Source organism: Chrysochloris asiatica, unplaced genomic scaffold (assembly GCF_000296735.1).
Source record: "Chrysochloris asiatica unplaced genomic scaffold, ChrAsi1.0 scaffold00409, whole genome shotgun sequence".
Classification (NCBI taxonomy): Eukaryota; Metazoa; Chordata; class Mammalia; order Afrosoricida; family Chrysochloridae; genus Chrysochloris; species Chrysochloris asiatica.
In genome coordinates, this window is record NW_006408927.1 from 804,314 (window position 1) to 817,979 (window position 13,666).

Below are 13,666 nucleotides of genomic sequence, written 5' to 3' on the forward strand. Positions count from 1 at the left end.
GTTGTTTACAGATTGTGGGTTCCAGCTGTTGTTGCAAAACCTCTGACTGGAAGGACACTCCAGGGCTGAGTGGGGGGAGTGGGGTGGGGGCTCAGTCCTCCTCCCTGCCCCCTGCCCATCCTCAGGGACTGTCCTCTCAGGGGCAGTATGGTGCAGGGGTCACAGAGGGGGAGAGACCCCAGTCTGCTCTTGGTGCAATGTCTTTAAGGAGATAACACCCTGCACCCTCCCTGATGAGGAGGAACGAGGCTGGGTTCCCCTTCCCCCAGCTGGGTCACTGCCCAACCAGCAGATGGGGCCGGTGGGAGCTGCCAGCCCCTCCATCATTATAAAAGCCCCCCTCCAGCACCCTGCCTGGTCAGTATCGTGGAGACAGCGGCAATATGGTGGACATCTCCGTGTACCTGGTGGCTCTGGTCCTCCTAGGAGCTGCAGTGTGTGGTAAGTGGACCTGGACAGGGACCCCAACTTTAGGAGGATCAACTAAACAGGATCACCCCTCGTCCCACCAGGTGTACAGAAATGGGGGTGCAGAGCCATGGGAATGTTGTGGTGTACCATCAAGTCAAGTTTAACTTTTAATGACAGAGTAGAACTGCCCCATAGGGTTTCCTAGACCGCACGGTTGGCAGTTCAAACCCACCAGCTGCTCCTTGGAAACTAACTACACAGGATCACTGTGAGTTGGCACCAACTCGATGGCACTTACCACCACCAAACCCTTACAGAAGCAGATGGCCAGGTTCTTGTCCCTTGGAACAGCTGGTGACTCGGAAGCGCTGACTTTTCAGTTAGGAGCTGAGCACTTAACCATCTCACTGCCAGAGTGCATTGTTGTTAAGTGCTGTTGAGTCCATTCTGACTCCTAGTGACCCTGTTCAGGGTTTCTGAGGAGCAGCTGGTGGGTTTGAACCGCCGACTTTGTGTTTAGCAGTCTAGTACTCATCCTACAGTGCCACACCGTGGTCAGCTGGTGACTTTTAATAACTTTTGGCATCTTTAACAGACTCCAAAAGCCAAAGAATCCTCAGAATTTCAAATCTTGGTTTCAGACCCAGCCTCCCAGAACCTCAGTTCTCCCCATAGAGATTGTTGTTGGGTACCATCTAGTCCATTGACCCACTGTGCCCCCATGTGACAGTGTAGTGTCGCCCCCTACAGCTTTCTTGGTGCAATCTTCCTGGAGACAGAGTTCCAAGTCTTTCTCCCAAAGATCCCTGGGGGGATTTCCAACCGGGAACCTTTTGATTAGCAGCTGAGCACTTAACAGTTACACTACTATGTCTCCTTGGTATTAAGTGCTATTGAGTTACCACTCCTGTATAGGGCTTCCAAGGAGCAGCTGGTGAGTTTGAACCACCAACCTTGTGAAGGCTGTAAAAGTCAAGGTGGGGTGGGGTTGGGGGGCATTGTGGTGCCGAATGTGGTGGTATTGTAGGATAAGGATAAGCACAGGACTGCACCATAAAGTTGGCCATTGGAGCCCACCAACCATTCTGCAGGAGAAAAGATGAGGCTTTCTGCTCCCATAAAGATTTATAGCCTGGGAAACCCTGTACAGGGTCACTGTGAGTTGGAACCCACTTGACAGCACTTAACAATGACAAAAGCCAAGGAGGTCTCAGAATTTCTCATCTGAAACCTGAACCTTCCAGAGTCTCAGCTCTCCCCATCCTGAAATCAAGAATCTGGAATTCACAGTTGGACACTGGTAGCCCATTGGCCTAGCTAGGCTGGCAGGAGCCTGCCCCATCTTTCTTAGATTTCATTTGAAGCAGGAGGCACTGAGTGCAGGCTGGGCATTTGCCCCAGGCCCCACCACTCCCTATTGTCTCTGTCTCCTCATGCATGCCTGCCTGGACCCCAGGAATCTGAGTTTGTGATCCTGCCTGGGAGGACTGCCTTGGGGTTGGGGGTGTCTGAGGGCTGGGCTTCTGGCTAGACCATGTCCCCCAGGTTCACAATCTTCTCCTCGGTCCTCCCTACCCTGTCTTCCACCCACAGAGGCACAGCCCCGGGGTCGGATCCTAGGGAGCCAAGAGGCCAAGTCCCACACACGGCCCTACATGGCGTCGGTGCAGGTGAACGGCACACACGTGTGTGGCGGCTTTCTGGTAGCCGAACAGTGGGTGCTGAGCGCAGCGCACTGTCTAGAGGATGCGTGAGTGGTTCAGGGCCAGGCTGGGGGAGCGGGGCTGGGGGTGCGGAGGGGCCATGGCTCTGACTGTGGACCCCGCCCACCACTAGGGCCGGCGCCACGGTGCAGGTGCTCCTGGGCGCACACTCCCTGTCTCAGCCAGAGCCCTCCAAGGTCCTATATGACGTGAAACGCACTGTGCCCCACCCGGACAGCCGTCGTGACACCATTGACCATGACCTCCTCCTGCTGCAGGTCAGTCAGTGTAGCTGAGTGAGTCCACCTGTGTCCTACCCCCTTCCGGTCCCACCGAGTCTAGCCACAGTCTCTCCTGCTGCACGCACGCCACCCTGCCACCCCCTCGCGTCCTGACTCTCGCCAATGTCCCCCCAGCTGTCCAAGAAGGCCGTGGTGGGCCCAGTCGTGCAGACTTTGACCTGGCAGCGCGAGGACCGCGACGTGGCTCCCGGCACGCTCTGCGATGTGGTCGGCTGGGGCATGGTCAGACACACTGACCGCCTGCACCATGTGCTCGTGCCGGTGCTCAACCGCACTGTCTGCAACCAGCGCATCTATCACGACGGCGTCATCACCCAGCGCATGATGTGCGCGGAGAGCAAACGCCGGGACAGCTGCAAGGTGCGCGCTAGGGAGGGACCCGGACGTGGACGGTGCCTAAAGGAGATGGGAGGGGGCCTAAAGGACAGGGACGGGGCCTAAGGGAGAGTGACAAGGTCAGGAAGGCTGGGGCAGGGACTAAGTGAAGGCGGGGCAGGAGTTGAGGTGAGGCCGGGTCAGGAGGGATGGCATCTGGGATGGGCCCTGGGGCAGAGACCAAGGTGGGGGTCTGGGGAGAAAGAGCTCCTGAGTGGGAGAGGAGGTGGCCTTGTAGTCAAGGCGGCAGGGACTAAGATGGGGTGGAGCCCGACTTGGTGGGCGGGCATTTGGGTGGAGGAGGCGTGGTCTGAGGTTAGCCCTCTAAGAACCAGATTGGGATCAGAGGAAAGAAGTGAATTGCAGGGGCTGGCTGATGTGCAATTCTGGGGACAGGTAAGAAAGACCTGCACAGAAAGAGGGTCTGGACTTTGGGGAAAGGACTGTGAATGTAGTAGGGTGGCCCCCACCACTCACGCCCCGCTCTATGTAGGGTGACTCCGGGGGCCCGCTGGTATGCGAAGGCGTGGCCGAGGGCGTGGTTACCTCGGGCTCCCGCGTCTGTGGCAACCGCAAGAAGCCGGGGATCTACACGCGCCTGGCGAGCTACACGGCCTGGATCGATGGCGTCATGGCAGAGGCCGAGGTGGATTGAAGAGGACCCGGGGTTGGGTCGGTAATCACCACGGATGGGGAGGCCAGCAATAAAGTCATTCAGTCCTGCACCCAGTCAGCCTTTATTGAGCGTGCTGTATGTAGGGACCCGGGTGTAAGAGGTGGGGGAGGCGGGCACCCACATATAAAAGCGAAGCGCTTGCACTGGAAACTTTAAGAAACTGAGCTCCAGGCGGAGGCGTCCGCAGGGACCGAGCCGACCGGTGTCGTTCTGGGCTCCGTCCGCACGGTGGCGCCCTTACTCTTCCCGGGAAGGTGGAGAGGAACCCAGGCCTGCGTGGGGGTACCCCCACGGACACCTCCTCTTGTTAGGTGCTGTCAAGTCGGCTCCACTTATAGCGACCCGGTTTTTAGGGTTTCCCGAGAGTGTGCTGAGTTTGAACTACCGACTTGTGGGTTACCAGTCTAATGCTTACCCTACAGACCCACTCCAGGGCCCGCGACCATCCCTAGTCCTGTCCTAGTCCAGCTCCTCCTTTGCTTTCTAGGTGACACCTGAGGGCCTACTGTGTGCAAGACACTGCTCTGGGCTGAAATACAGGTGCAGAGACCCTCTGATGTCTGCTCTGACAGCCCATTTCCCAGACGGGTAGACTGAGGCTTAGAGACTCCTGAGCTCACACCGCTCCGTGGCAAAGCCGAGAAAAAAGCCAGAGCATACCCCCCAAGGTTCAAATAAAGTCAAATGAGGGAGGTTAATGAGCCTCAGTTTACCCTTCTGGGCAGTGACAGAGAAGGGAGGGGCAGAGGGTACAGCTCAGGCCAGAAGTGTCTGGCACCTTCTCCCACTGGATCCTGAGGCCCAGCACCTCCTAGGCACTTGATCCATGAAGAGGGCTTATGGCCCCGTTTGTAGAGACTGGGGACTCCGCCCACCCCTGCCCCAAGGTTCAGCCCTCACCCAGCAGACATCTGGTCTGTCCACCCCCTCTCCATGGTGCCTTCCAGAAGGAAAGACAGAGAATCAGTGGCCACCTCGCAGGCCTTTTATCCTTGGAGCTCACAGACCAGTGGCCGTAACTGAGAGAGGAAGACCATCCTGCCCACTGTGCCCACTGCAGGCACCCCTCCTTTTCAGATGCACACAGAGACCCAGAGCAGGATTGCAACCTGCAGGCGCAGGGGGGCACCAGTGATACCGACCCAGCCTCCTGAGTACATGCGTAGTTTACTGCACCGCCTGCCCACCCCTCAGTCCAACTGAACCCTGCCCGGTCCTGCCAGGTGACGAAACCAAGGCAGGCCTCCTGGGCCCTCTGAAACATGTCTTGATCTCTGAGACAAACGCTCGATATAGCCCTGGGGGTCTGGGACCCACTGGGCAGCCAGAGGCAGTCACGGTTTCCTCCCGGGAAAACTGGACGCCAATTAGATGACCTGTGTGTCCTCACCCACTGGGTCCAATTTCCCAGGTTCAGCCCCTTGTGTGACCTGACCACCACCTTTATGGCCAGCTGTTGTCTTGTGGTCAGTAGTGCCCAGACAAGTAGAGTGTTCTGTCACAGACATGGGATGCAGCGAGGAGGCAGCCTGCAGTAACATCCACCAAGAAGCCCCCTAGCAGCTCAGGGGTAGCTGAGCCGCATGCGCCTCCAGAGGCCCCCACACAAGCAGTTCTTGATCCAGCGCTGCTCCCACTGCTTCACTGCTGTCGTCTTGTTGGGCGACTTGAGCATGGTCACACAGCCACACCTGCGGGCAGGGTCAGTCCCTTACTGTCCCGCGAGTCTTCTCCACTCCCACATTCCCGGAGCCCACCCCAGCATGCTCCTGCTTACCCAGCCTCCTTCCACAGGGCCTCTGCACATGCTGTTCCCTGCACCACCCACCACCTGAGTTAACACCTCTCTTCATCTTCCAGTTGGCTCTGACCATGGAGGAATGACTGGAACCCTTAAATTTTGGCCCTAGCAGCGTGACTCCAGGGCTCTCTGGACCTTAGCTTTATTGGGTCATTCTGGAGCACACAGGGCCACATCTACCTGAGCCAGTGATGGAGGCTGTCCCAGACGAATGACAGGGAGGGCTCACCTGGTACAGGTCTTGCACTCCTCAGTGGGGTAGGCCCCCAGGTGCAACCGGCGGAGGTGGTCAATCTTTGGTTGGCCTGGTGCTCTGGGTGGACAGAGAGGACACTATGAGGTAGTCTGTGGCTGCTGAGGACCAGACCTGAGCAGGGCATCTACCCACCGCCCAGCAGTGTGTCCAGATGTAGTCAGTTAAGTTACATGAGACCGTGTGAGGGACCGGAGCCAATAACTGACCTCCTTCTAGGAGAAAGGTAGGTTTGGAAGAGAATCTTCCAGAAGGAGAGAGCCCAGCGTGAAGGAGGAGTCAGGCAGGTTTCGGGGCAGAACCTTCTAGAAGGAATGCACGCAGTGACACACACCTGGCAAGGCCATCAAGCTGCGAGGCGGCGGCACTGCTCGGCAGAGTGGGCGCCCGGCCAAAGTGCAGCCGCAAGGGTTGTTTCGGCTGCAGACGGCTAACGAGGCCATCGCTGACAGGTAGCCAGTCCAGGCTGGGGATGAGCAGCTGGCTGGGCAGCAGACAGCACTCATCCACCAGAGCCTCGTCCGGCTCGCTGGTGGGCCCCTCATCACGGCCTAGGGGAAGGGATGATGGGTAATCTGTGCTCAGACACCTGTGTGTCACTAAGGGGACACCAGGTCTAGACCCTGACCTGATGCAGTGACCTGAGAAGTCCCCTTCCCTCTGGTCTCAGCACCTCCTCTGTACAAAGGGACTCACTCATTCATTTAAGAGAGATCCCAGTACACCAGGGCCTGGGTCCTGCTGAGCTGTGTGACAAGAGGGAAACACACAATCGCCCAATCACACAGACATCTGACGAGACCCTTTCCACGCTGGGTCCCTAGCTGGGCTCTGGGAAAGCAGTAGAACCTACACAGTGGGGGCTTATGTTCTGGCGGGAGGACCAGCAGGACTTGTGTTTTGGTGGAGGGACAGACAGGAGCAGCTTACAGCAGATCCAGAGCTTGGTGAGCAGACGGAAGAGCAGGGACATGCTGTCCTGGGTGTCTGAGGTGGCTGTGTACACAGGCAGGCAGCTGGGTTTCAGCAGACCCCAGATGCGGATGACCACCATGAGCTCCCGGAGAATGCCCAGTGAGGTGCCATCCCGCAGGAAACTGTGGCCTGGACGCAGCGGGGAGCCCTGAAGATGCGGGAGGAGTGGCTCAGTTTCAGATGTGGGGAACGTCCCAGACCTTCAAGTCCGACGATGGGGAGGCGCAGTCTATTGAAGAACAGTGGAATCCCCTGACCCAGGGAGGGGTGATTTTGTCCCCAGGGGACACTGGGAGCTGTCTGGGGCCCGGGGTCAGGGATGCGGAGGTAGACCCTAACGACAGTGAACTTGCACATGGGCACCCAGGAAACAGGAGCTTGGGGGCTTCAGGGTGCACAATCCAGAAGGCCTACAGAATAGCCAGGATCCGGAGTCCTGGTGGCACAGTGGGTTAAGCTAACTACAAGGTGGGTGGTTCAAACCCAGCATCCGCTCCAAAGAAGAGGCGGCTGACTGCGCCAATAAAGATTTAGTCTCAGTGGTCACTGAATCGGAACTGACTCCAAGCTGAGGTTCTCCTGATCCCTAAGGCGGCTCACAACTTGAAGGCAGGCAGGGGGAGGGGCGTGGCCGGGTGGGCGTGGCCAGAGTAATTGCAAGCCTGAAGTCAAGATGGGAGCTAGCGGGCAGATGGGCGGCTGCGCACCTGGTTGGGCAGGCTGGCCAGCAGGTAGAGGACGAAATCGCCCACCCACTGCAGGAGCTGCTGGAGCGCCTGGAGTGTGTTCATGTCCAGGACAAACTCTTCTGTCTTCAGGTTAATCATCACCTTATCAATGTCTGGGGGGATGAGCAGTCAGCGGCTGGATCAGGACCCCATGTGCACACCCACATATATGCATGCACACCCTGTGCACGCATGCACACAAGCACACACACGCACACGCACGCTTGCGCCAGCTCTCAGTCCTGGACACAGTATTACCCAGCCTACAAAGTGAGGGGCGTCCAAGTCCCCCGCTACCCGCGTTTGGGGGAGCAGGAGGAAAGGCAGATGGAAAGGTCAGGGTGGTGTGGGTCAGAGGTGGGAGCAGGTGAGTGGCATGGGTCAGTGGCAGGGCAGGCACCCACCGACGTCGGCGATCTTGGAGCAGATCTCGGTCAGCCGGTCCCCAGGGCTCTTGTCGGGGGTGTTGAGGTAGTGGGGACGCAGCAGCGACCTGAGAGTAGAGCTGACGGCGATGAGGAAGAGCTTGGCGTGGTAGTCACACACACGCGTCACCGTGCACGGCGACAGTTTGCACAGCGAGGCCTTCATGGCCAGGATCCGCGTGGACAGCACCTGGGAGCGGACAGCGTCAAGCACACACCCAAACATAAAAAGGGAGGAGACGCGGCAGGCGGGTGGGGCGGGGCTGTGGGCGGGGCTGTGGGCGGGGCTCGGGCCCAGGCATCACCTGTTGCAGCGCAGCGCTCTGGCGCGTGTACTCCTCGTGCAACTTCTCCACCAGGCTCTGCACCATGGCAGGCTGCACGTGCAGCAGGATGTCCCACCAGTCGTAGCCCGTCACCATGCAGTACTCCAGCAGGAAGAGCAAGTGCCGCAGGGCCAGCGGCACGTCCAGCGCATGGCCCATGGAGGGCGAGATGCGCAGCATGTTCAGCTGGGGGTGGGGGAAAACGGGAGAGTGAGGTCCTGCGGACGAGGGCACTGGTGTGAGCGGGGCTCCTAGGGCTCTTGGTGGAGACTATATGGAGGAGAGACGAGCCGAGGTCTGTGGCAGGGGGGCACAGGTTTGAATGGGGTGTTCTGTGGGGGCCCTCGGGGGTGCCTGCGCGAGTGCTGATGGGAACACGGCTGGAAGCCGTCTCCTGCTCACCCTTATTAGGTGGCCTTATAAACGCATCCTCACACACGATTACGAAAGGGAGCCGCCCTGTGGTGGTTGTGCACCAGGACAGTGGCTGGTGAGGCTGCACTGCCCAGGAGGTATTGTTGTTAAGTGCGGTCGAGTCGGTTCCGACCCATAGCGACCCTGTATAGGGTTTCCGAGGAGCAGCTGGTGAGCTTGAACCACCAACCTCACAGTTCAAATGACTTTGAAGTCCGGGGCATTAACCCACAGTGCCACACCAGGACTCCACGGGTAGGAAGGCTGAAATGGCAAACAGTCCCAGCTACCCTGACAGCCGCTCTTCAGAGGATCTATGAAAACCAACCCCCAACAGCCGCACCTCGCCAGCACCTAGTACGTACCACAGAGCCCCCTTAGAGAGAGGAGGCAGGAAGCCTGGACTCAGCGGTCGAGTCCCTGCAGGAACACCAGGTTGGTGAGCACCCAGAGGGCCCTTCCTGCTTACTGTGTGCTGGTCACCTCGGTTCTCACTGGGAGGCCCAGGGCAGTGCTTACCTTGCCATGGTTGTCAATGCCCACAAGGGCCAAGGAGGTCCAGGAGAGTTGCATGGCCTTGAAGTGGACGGCGGGGACCGTGCTTCGTGGGCGCTTGATGGCTGGCTCGTCCATGGACCGTGGGGCTGCGGAGCTGTAGAAGACGGCCATGGTCTGCAGGGAGAGGCGGTGCACGATGTGGACACTGCCGTCGTGGAAGGCCAGGGCTAGCCCTGGGTAGGGGACACATGGAGGTTACGGTGCAGAAAGGTATGGCTGCTGACATGCAGCAGGCTGCCGACTGCCAACCCACCCGAGCCCACCACCCTGGGGAGAGGGGGTGTCCAGCCAGTAACCCATACTCCCTTGCTGCTGAGGTGACGCGGTTGAAGTGGGGAGGGTCTTCCCCTCAGAGGGGATATCACATGCCGGGAACCCTCAAACATCCAGGACCCCAACCAAAGGGAAGAGCCCAGAGACAAGTTTCCCAAGGTCAACTGCCAGCCTCCAGCTGTTTCTTAACGAAGGCAAATAATCTGCAGAATGCCAGGGCGTGCGGACAAACTAACACGGGCCTTGGAGGGGAGAACCGTGGGAACAAGGGTTCCCACCGACCCCTCGCGGGCCGCACTGGGCTCTCAGATGGCTGCGCTGGCTCCACCTTCAGCATCCTGTGAGCTGGTGACTGGCCCACTTCAGTGCCGGACAGCCGGTTCAGGGTTCCACCTCCCTGTTCCCACATTCTCACTCCTTATACGGAAGGAGAATGGCTTCATGTTGACCAGTCTCACGGCCCTGCCAGCTCTTCAGACCCCAACTTGACCCCTGCCCGGCCTGTACACAGAGCCCACTTCCCCAAACCGCCCGGCACGTGGTCATACCGAGGCCTGGGTAGAACTGGGTATCACTGGCCACCTTGAGGTCGGTGTTGGTGAGCGAGATGGGCAACTTAGGCAGTGCCACGGCCGACACCCGGTCTAGGTCATTGGTGGCCGACAGGATTCGCCACTTGAGGATCATGGGCTGTTTGTCGCCAACTGAAACCAGGATGAGAGTGAATGCAGCAAAGTGACCCAACGCAGCCCGGCTGGCCCCGGTTCAGAGCTGGGAGGTACAGGGCAGGCAGGTCAGTCAGGACAGGGCAGCAAACGGCTTGGGGGCCACAGGAGAGGACTAGGAGAAATCCAGGCAGGAGGCGGGGGAGCCAAGGACAGGAGGACCTTCATGACTGCCCTACCACAATGGGCTGTTTACGTAACTGTCTGGCCACTCCGCTGCCAGCCTCTGACACAGTTTCATTAGTGGCTTTCCATTAGTGCCCTCCAGAATGTTCTGAGCACTTCTGGGCCTGTTAACGCAGACCCGCAAAAAAGGGGCTTCTGGGAAAGCACGTGGGGTCATCTACACACACACATACACACACATACATACATACACACACACACAGAGGCACACATACATACACAGAGAGACACACACACATACACACAGAGACATACACATATACACCTACACACACAGACACAGATATACACATACACACATACATACACACACACACACAGAGACACACATACACACAGACATACACATACACACACACACACAGACATACATATACACAGAGACATACACATACACACAGACACACACACACACACCTACACACAGAGACACAGATATACACACACATACATACACACACACAGAGACACACATACATACACACAGAGACACACACACATATACACAAAGAGGCATACACATACAAACACACACACATACACAGACATACACACAAACACATACATACACACACATATATATACACACACACACCCCACCCCCCTCCAGGGGGGACTGAAAACCAAGTGGCTTTCTGACAGCGCCTGTATGGGGGGGCCAGGCCCAGCCATCAGAGACTCCCTGGGCTCCACGTGGGGAAGACGGAGCGGGGTGTGGTGGCCGGGGCAGCCATCTGTGCTCCCCGGGCCTCAGCTTCCCCACTCCAACCGCTCACTGGGTGTCTGGGGGGGCGGGACGAAGGTGGACGGGGCCATGTGCATGAAGCGCTGGGAGCATCTCACTGAGAGCGTGCAGGAAGCCAGGGGCTGAGCTAAAGCAGGGGCACGAGGCAGGCAAGCCGGGCCTTACCCACGGGTGAGATCTGCTGGAAGATGTTGTTCACGGGGAGACCCTCCTTACGCAGCGACCAGCATTCAACCAGACTGTGGGTCTGGCTCGAGGCACAGAGCAGCACCTATGGGGCGAGCAGGAGGTGGGGCAGAAGGGGAGTGATGTGACTTCATGCCTGGTCTCCAAGACACACACACCTGGTCCCTGGGGCCCAGTCCCCACACTGACCTGCTCAGACATGTCTCGGGCCAAGAACTTGAGGTGGGTGATGGCGGGGAACTTGTCCTTGCGGTTGAGGTCGGTGGTGCAGCGCATGAAAAGCGATGGTAGTATCTCGGTGTCTATGCGGCACTTCTCACTGACCACGCTCACACACACCTTGTAGAACTGCACAGGTGAGGCACTGCTGCCGTCCGCCGTGGCCACCACGATGTTGCCGCCCCCCGTGAAGGCAATGTCGGCCAGGGCCACGCGGCTGCGCAGCCGGCACAGGCTCTCGGTTGACGTCAGCACCTGGCCACTGGGCTTGAGCAGGGACACAGTGACTAGGCCGCTGACCGTCACGGCGATCCAGCCCTCCATGGGCTTGCCACCAAACAGCGTGAGCGACGGCGAGAACTTGACACGGGAGAACTTCTCACCGAAGCTGGAGGCGGCCGACTGCAACAAGGGAGGGATCAAAGGTGATGGTGGCTCTAGCAGGAGTGTATCGGACACAGTGAGCCCACCAGCCTTTAGGACTCCCAAAGGCCCGTGGACAGTGCTGTGTGGGCTGGGCCTCTCGCTCTCCTCACCTGAAGCTCGGGAAACTTGCTGTAAACACCAGAGGAGGAACGTTTTTGGCTTTGTAAGCCAGACCATCTCTGTAACGTCTATTTCCCTTTGCTTTTGCGCACCAGGAGCAGCAGGCCCAGCCGGTACACAAGCCCCCTGGGCCCCTGCAGTTTCTGAGCTGCCAGAGAATGTCTCTGTTTACCTCCTGAGCTGATACAAGACACCTCGATGATGTGATTCTACAAGTCGTGATGCTGGGAAATGTCCTTGCTGTTCGCCCAGGAGAGCAAACGACGGGTATCTTATGTTAGACTTTTAAAAAAGAAGTCTTTATAACATGAAAGAGATCACACAGCAAGCCAGGTGGTGCCAGTGGTTACCATGGAGACATGCGTCTGACACCAACACTGCCCGCTTCTGTCTGGTGAAAGGTGTTGTAAATGAGCACAGGTGTCTTAAGGAACAAAGCTCTGACCCAGGGTACAATGCGGATGAACCTTGAACCAGAGGATGAACCAGAGAAGTCACACAGTATAAGGGGGTCATTTATAGGAAACACCTGAACGAGGCAAGTCTAGGCAGTGGGCGAGCAGCTGCTGATGGGATGCTGGGGGCATGGAAGGTTCTAGAACAGTGCTAATGGCTACGCAACTTGGTTAACGATGTGAGACACCCAAGTTTGACACAGTGTGAAACACCTCTCAATAAAGGCACACAGAAATGATAAAAAACAGAGGGGACCACAGCGTGGGGTCATTCCCCGAGCTAATGCCGTGTGAGCTGCAACCACCTCCAGATCACGTGCTGCCAGCAGCTACCCTAAGCCCTGTGATGGAATCAAGGGAAACACGCAAGCAGGGAAAAGACCCCAGCCCAGACAGGCCACTAGGGGTGGGGGTGCTGGACAGACAAGGACGGAGGGCTCAGTCAGGGAGGGACAGAAAGAACGCTCCAGAGACAGGCAGAGTCTTGAGTGGTGATAACTGCAGCCCCCAGCTGACCTGCCCACACTGACTTGAGCCTAACCCTCACCGTGATTGTCATAAAGCTCACCTGAAGATGAGGAGAGTGACCCACGGGGCAAGAAGCCAAGACCCTGGCAGCTCTCCCTCTTCACTGTGTGATGGGTACAGGAAGAATAATTGTGGGCTATTACTGGATCACAGCCACCACTCGTCTGTCAGTGTGTCGTACTGTGGTGGCTTGTGAGTTGCTGTGATTCTGAAAGCTATGCCACCGGTATTTTAAATACCAGCAGGGTCACCCATGGTGGACAGGTTTCAGATGAGCTTCCAGACAAAGACAGACTAGGAAGAAAGAGTGATGGACTACTTCCAGATATTTAGTCACTGAAAACCTTTACACTGTCAGATATAGTGCCAGAAAACGAGCCCCTCAGGTTGGAAGGCACTCAAAATGTGACCGGGAAAGAGCTGCCTCCTCAAAGTAGAGTTGACCGTGATGATGTGAATGGAGTAAAGCCCGTGGGAGAAAACCTCACGGGACCTTCATTTGCTGATGGGGCACAATTCAAAATGAAGAGAAACAGCTGCTGCAAAATCCATTGTAAATTGGAACATGGAATGTACGAAGTATGAATCTGGGAAAGTTGGAAGTTGTCAAAAATGAAATGGAACACATAAACATTAGGCATTAGTGAGCTGAAATGCACTATTTCATTTGGTAATTCAAAATGGTAGTGGCCATTTTTAATCTGACAACCACATGGTTTACTATGCAGGGAATGACAAACTGAAGAGGAATGGTGTTGCATTCATTGTCAAAAAGAGCATATCCAGATCAGTCATGTGGTACAATGCTATAAGTGATAGGATAATGTCCATGCGCCTACAGGGAAGCCCAGTTAAT

The 13,666-nt window shown here is 57.2% G+C and overlaps 2 protein-coding genes across 2 annotated transcripts in view; one reads left to right on the forward strand and one right to left on the reverse strand.

Annotated features, from left to right (window-relative positions):
* LOC102825479 (serine protease 53-like) overlaps positions 1-3,446 on the forward strand; it is a 15,509-nt gene extending 12,063 nt beyond the window's left edge. The window contains exons 8-12 of the mRNA XM_006876737.1: positions 347-441; positions 2,005-2,161; positions 2,248-2,392; positions 2,531-2,776; positions 3,285-3,446. Of these exons, the coding sequence (XP_006876799.1) occupies positions 347-441; positions 2,005-2,161; positions 2,248-2,392; positions 2,531-2,776; positions 3,285-3,446 (805 nt within the window). The remainder of the gene's footprint in view (positions 1-346; positions 442-2,004; positions 2,162-2,247; positions 2,393-2,530; positions 2,777-3,284) is intronic.
* A 1,585-nt stretch (positions 3,447-5,031) lies between these two features.
* MED16 (mediator complex subunit 16) overlaps positions 5,032-13,666 on the reverse strand; it is an 11,023-nt gene continuing 2,388 nt past the window's right edge. The window contains exons 4-14 of the mRNA XM_006876708.1: positions 11,252-11,683; positions 11,042-11,147; positions 9,769-9,924; positions 8,909-9,120; positions 7,955-8,161; positions 7,629-7,839; positions 7,204-7,337; positions 6,452-6,644; positions 5,856-6,072; positions 5,498-5,581; positions 5,032-5,158 (exon numbers count right to left, since the gene is read on the reverse strand). Of these exons, the coding sequence (XP_006876770.1) occupies positions 5,032-5,158; positions 5,498-5,581; positions 5,856-6,072; positions 6,452-6,644; positions 7,204-7,337; positions 7,629-7,839; positions 7,955-8,161; positions 8,909-9,120; positions 9,769-9,924; positions 11,042-11,147; positions 11,252-11,683 (2,079 nt within the window). The remainder of the gene's footprint in view (positions 5,159-5,497; positions 5,582-5,855; positions 6,073-6,451; positions 6,645-7,203; positions 7,338-7,628; positions 7,840-7,954; positions 8,162-8,908; positions 9,121-9,768; positions 9,925-11,041; positions 11,148-11,251; positions 11,684-13,666) is intronic.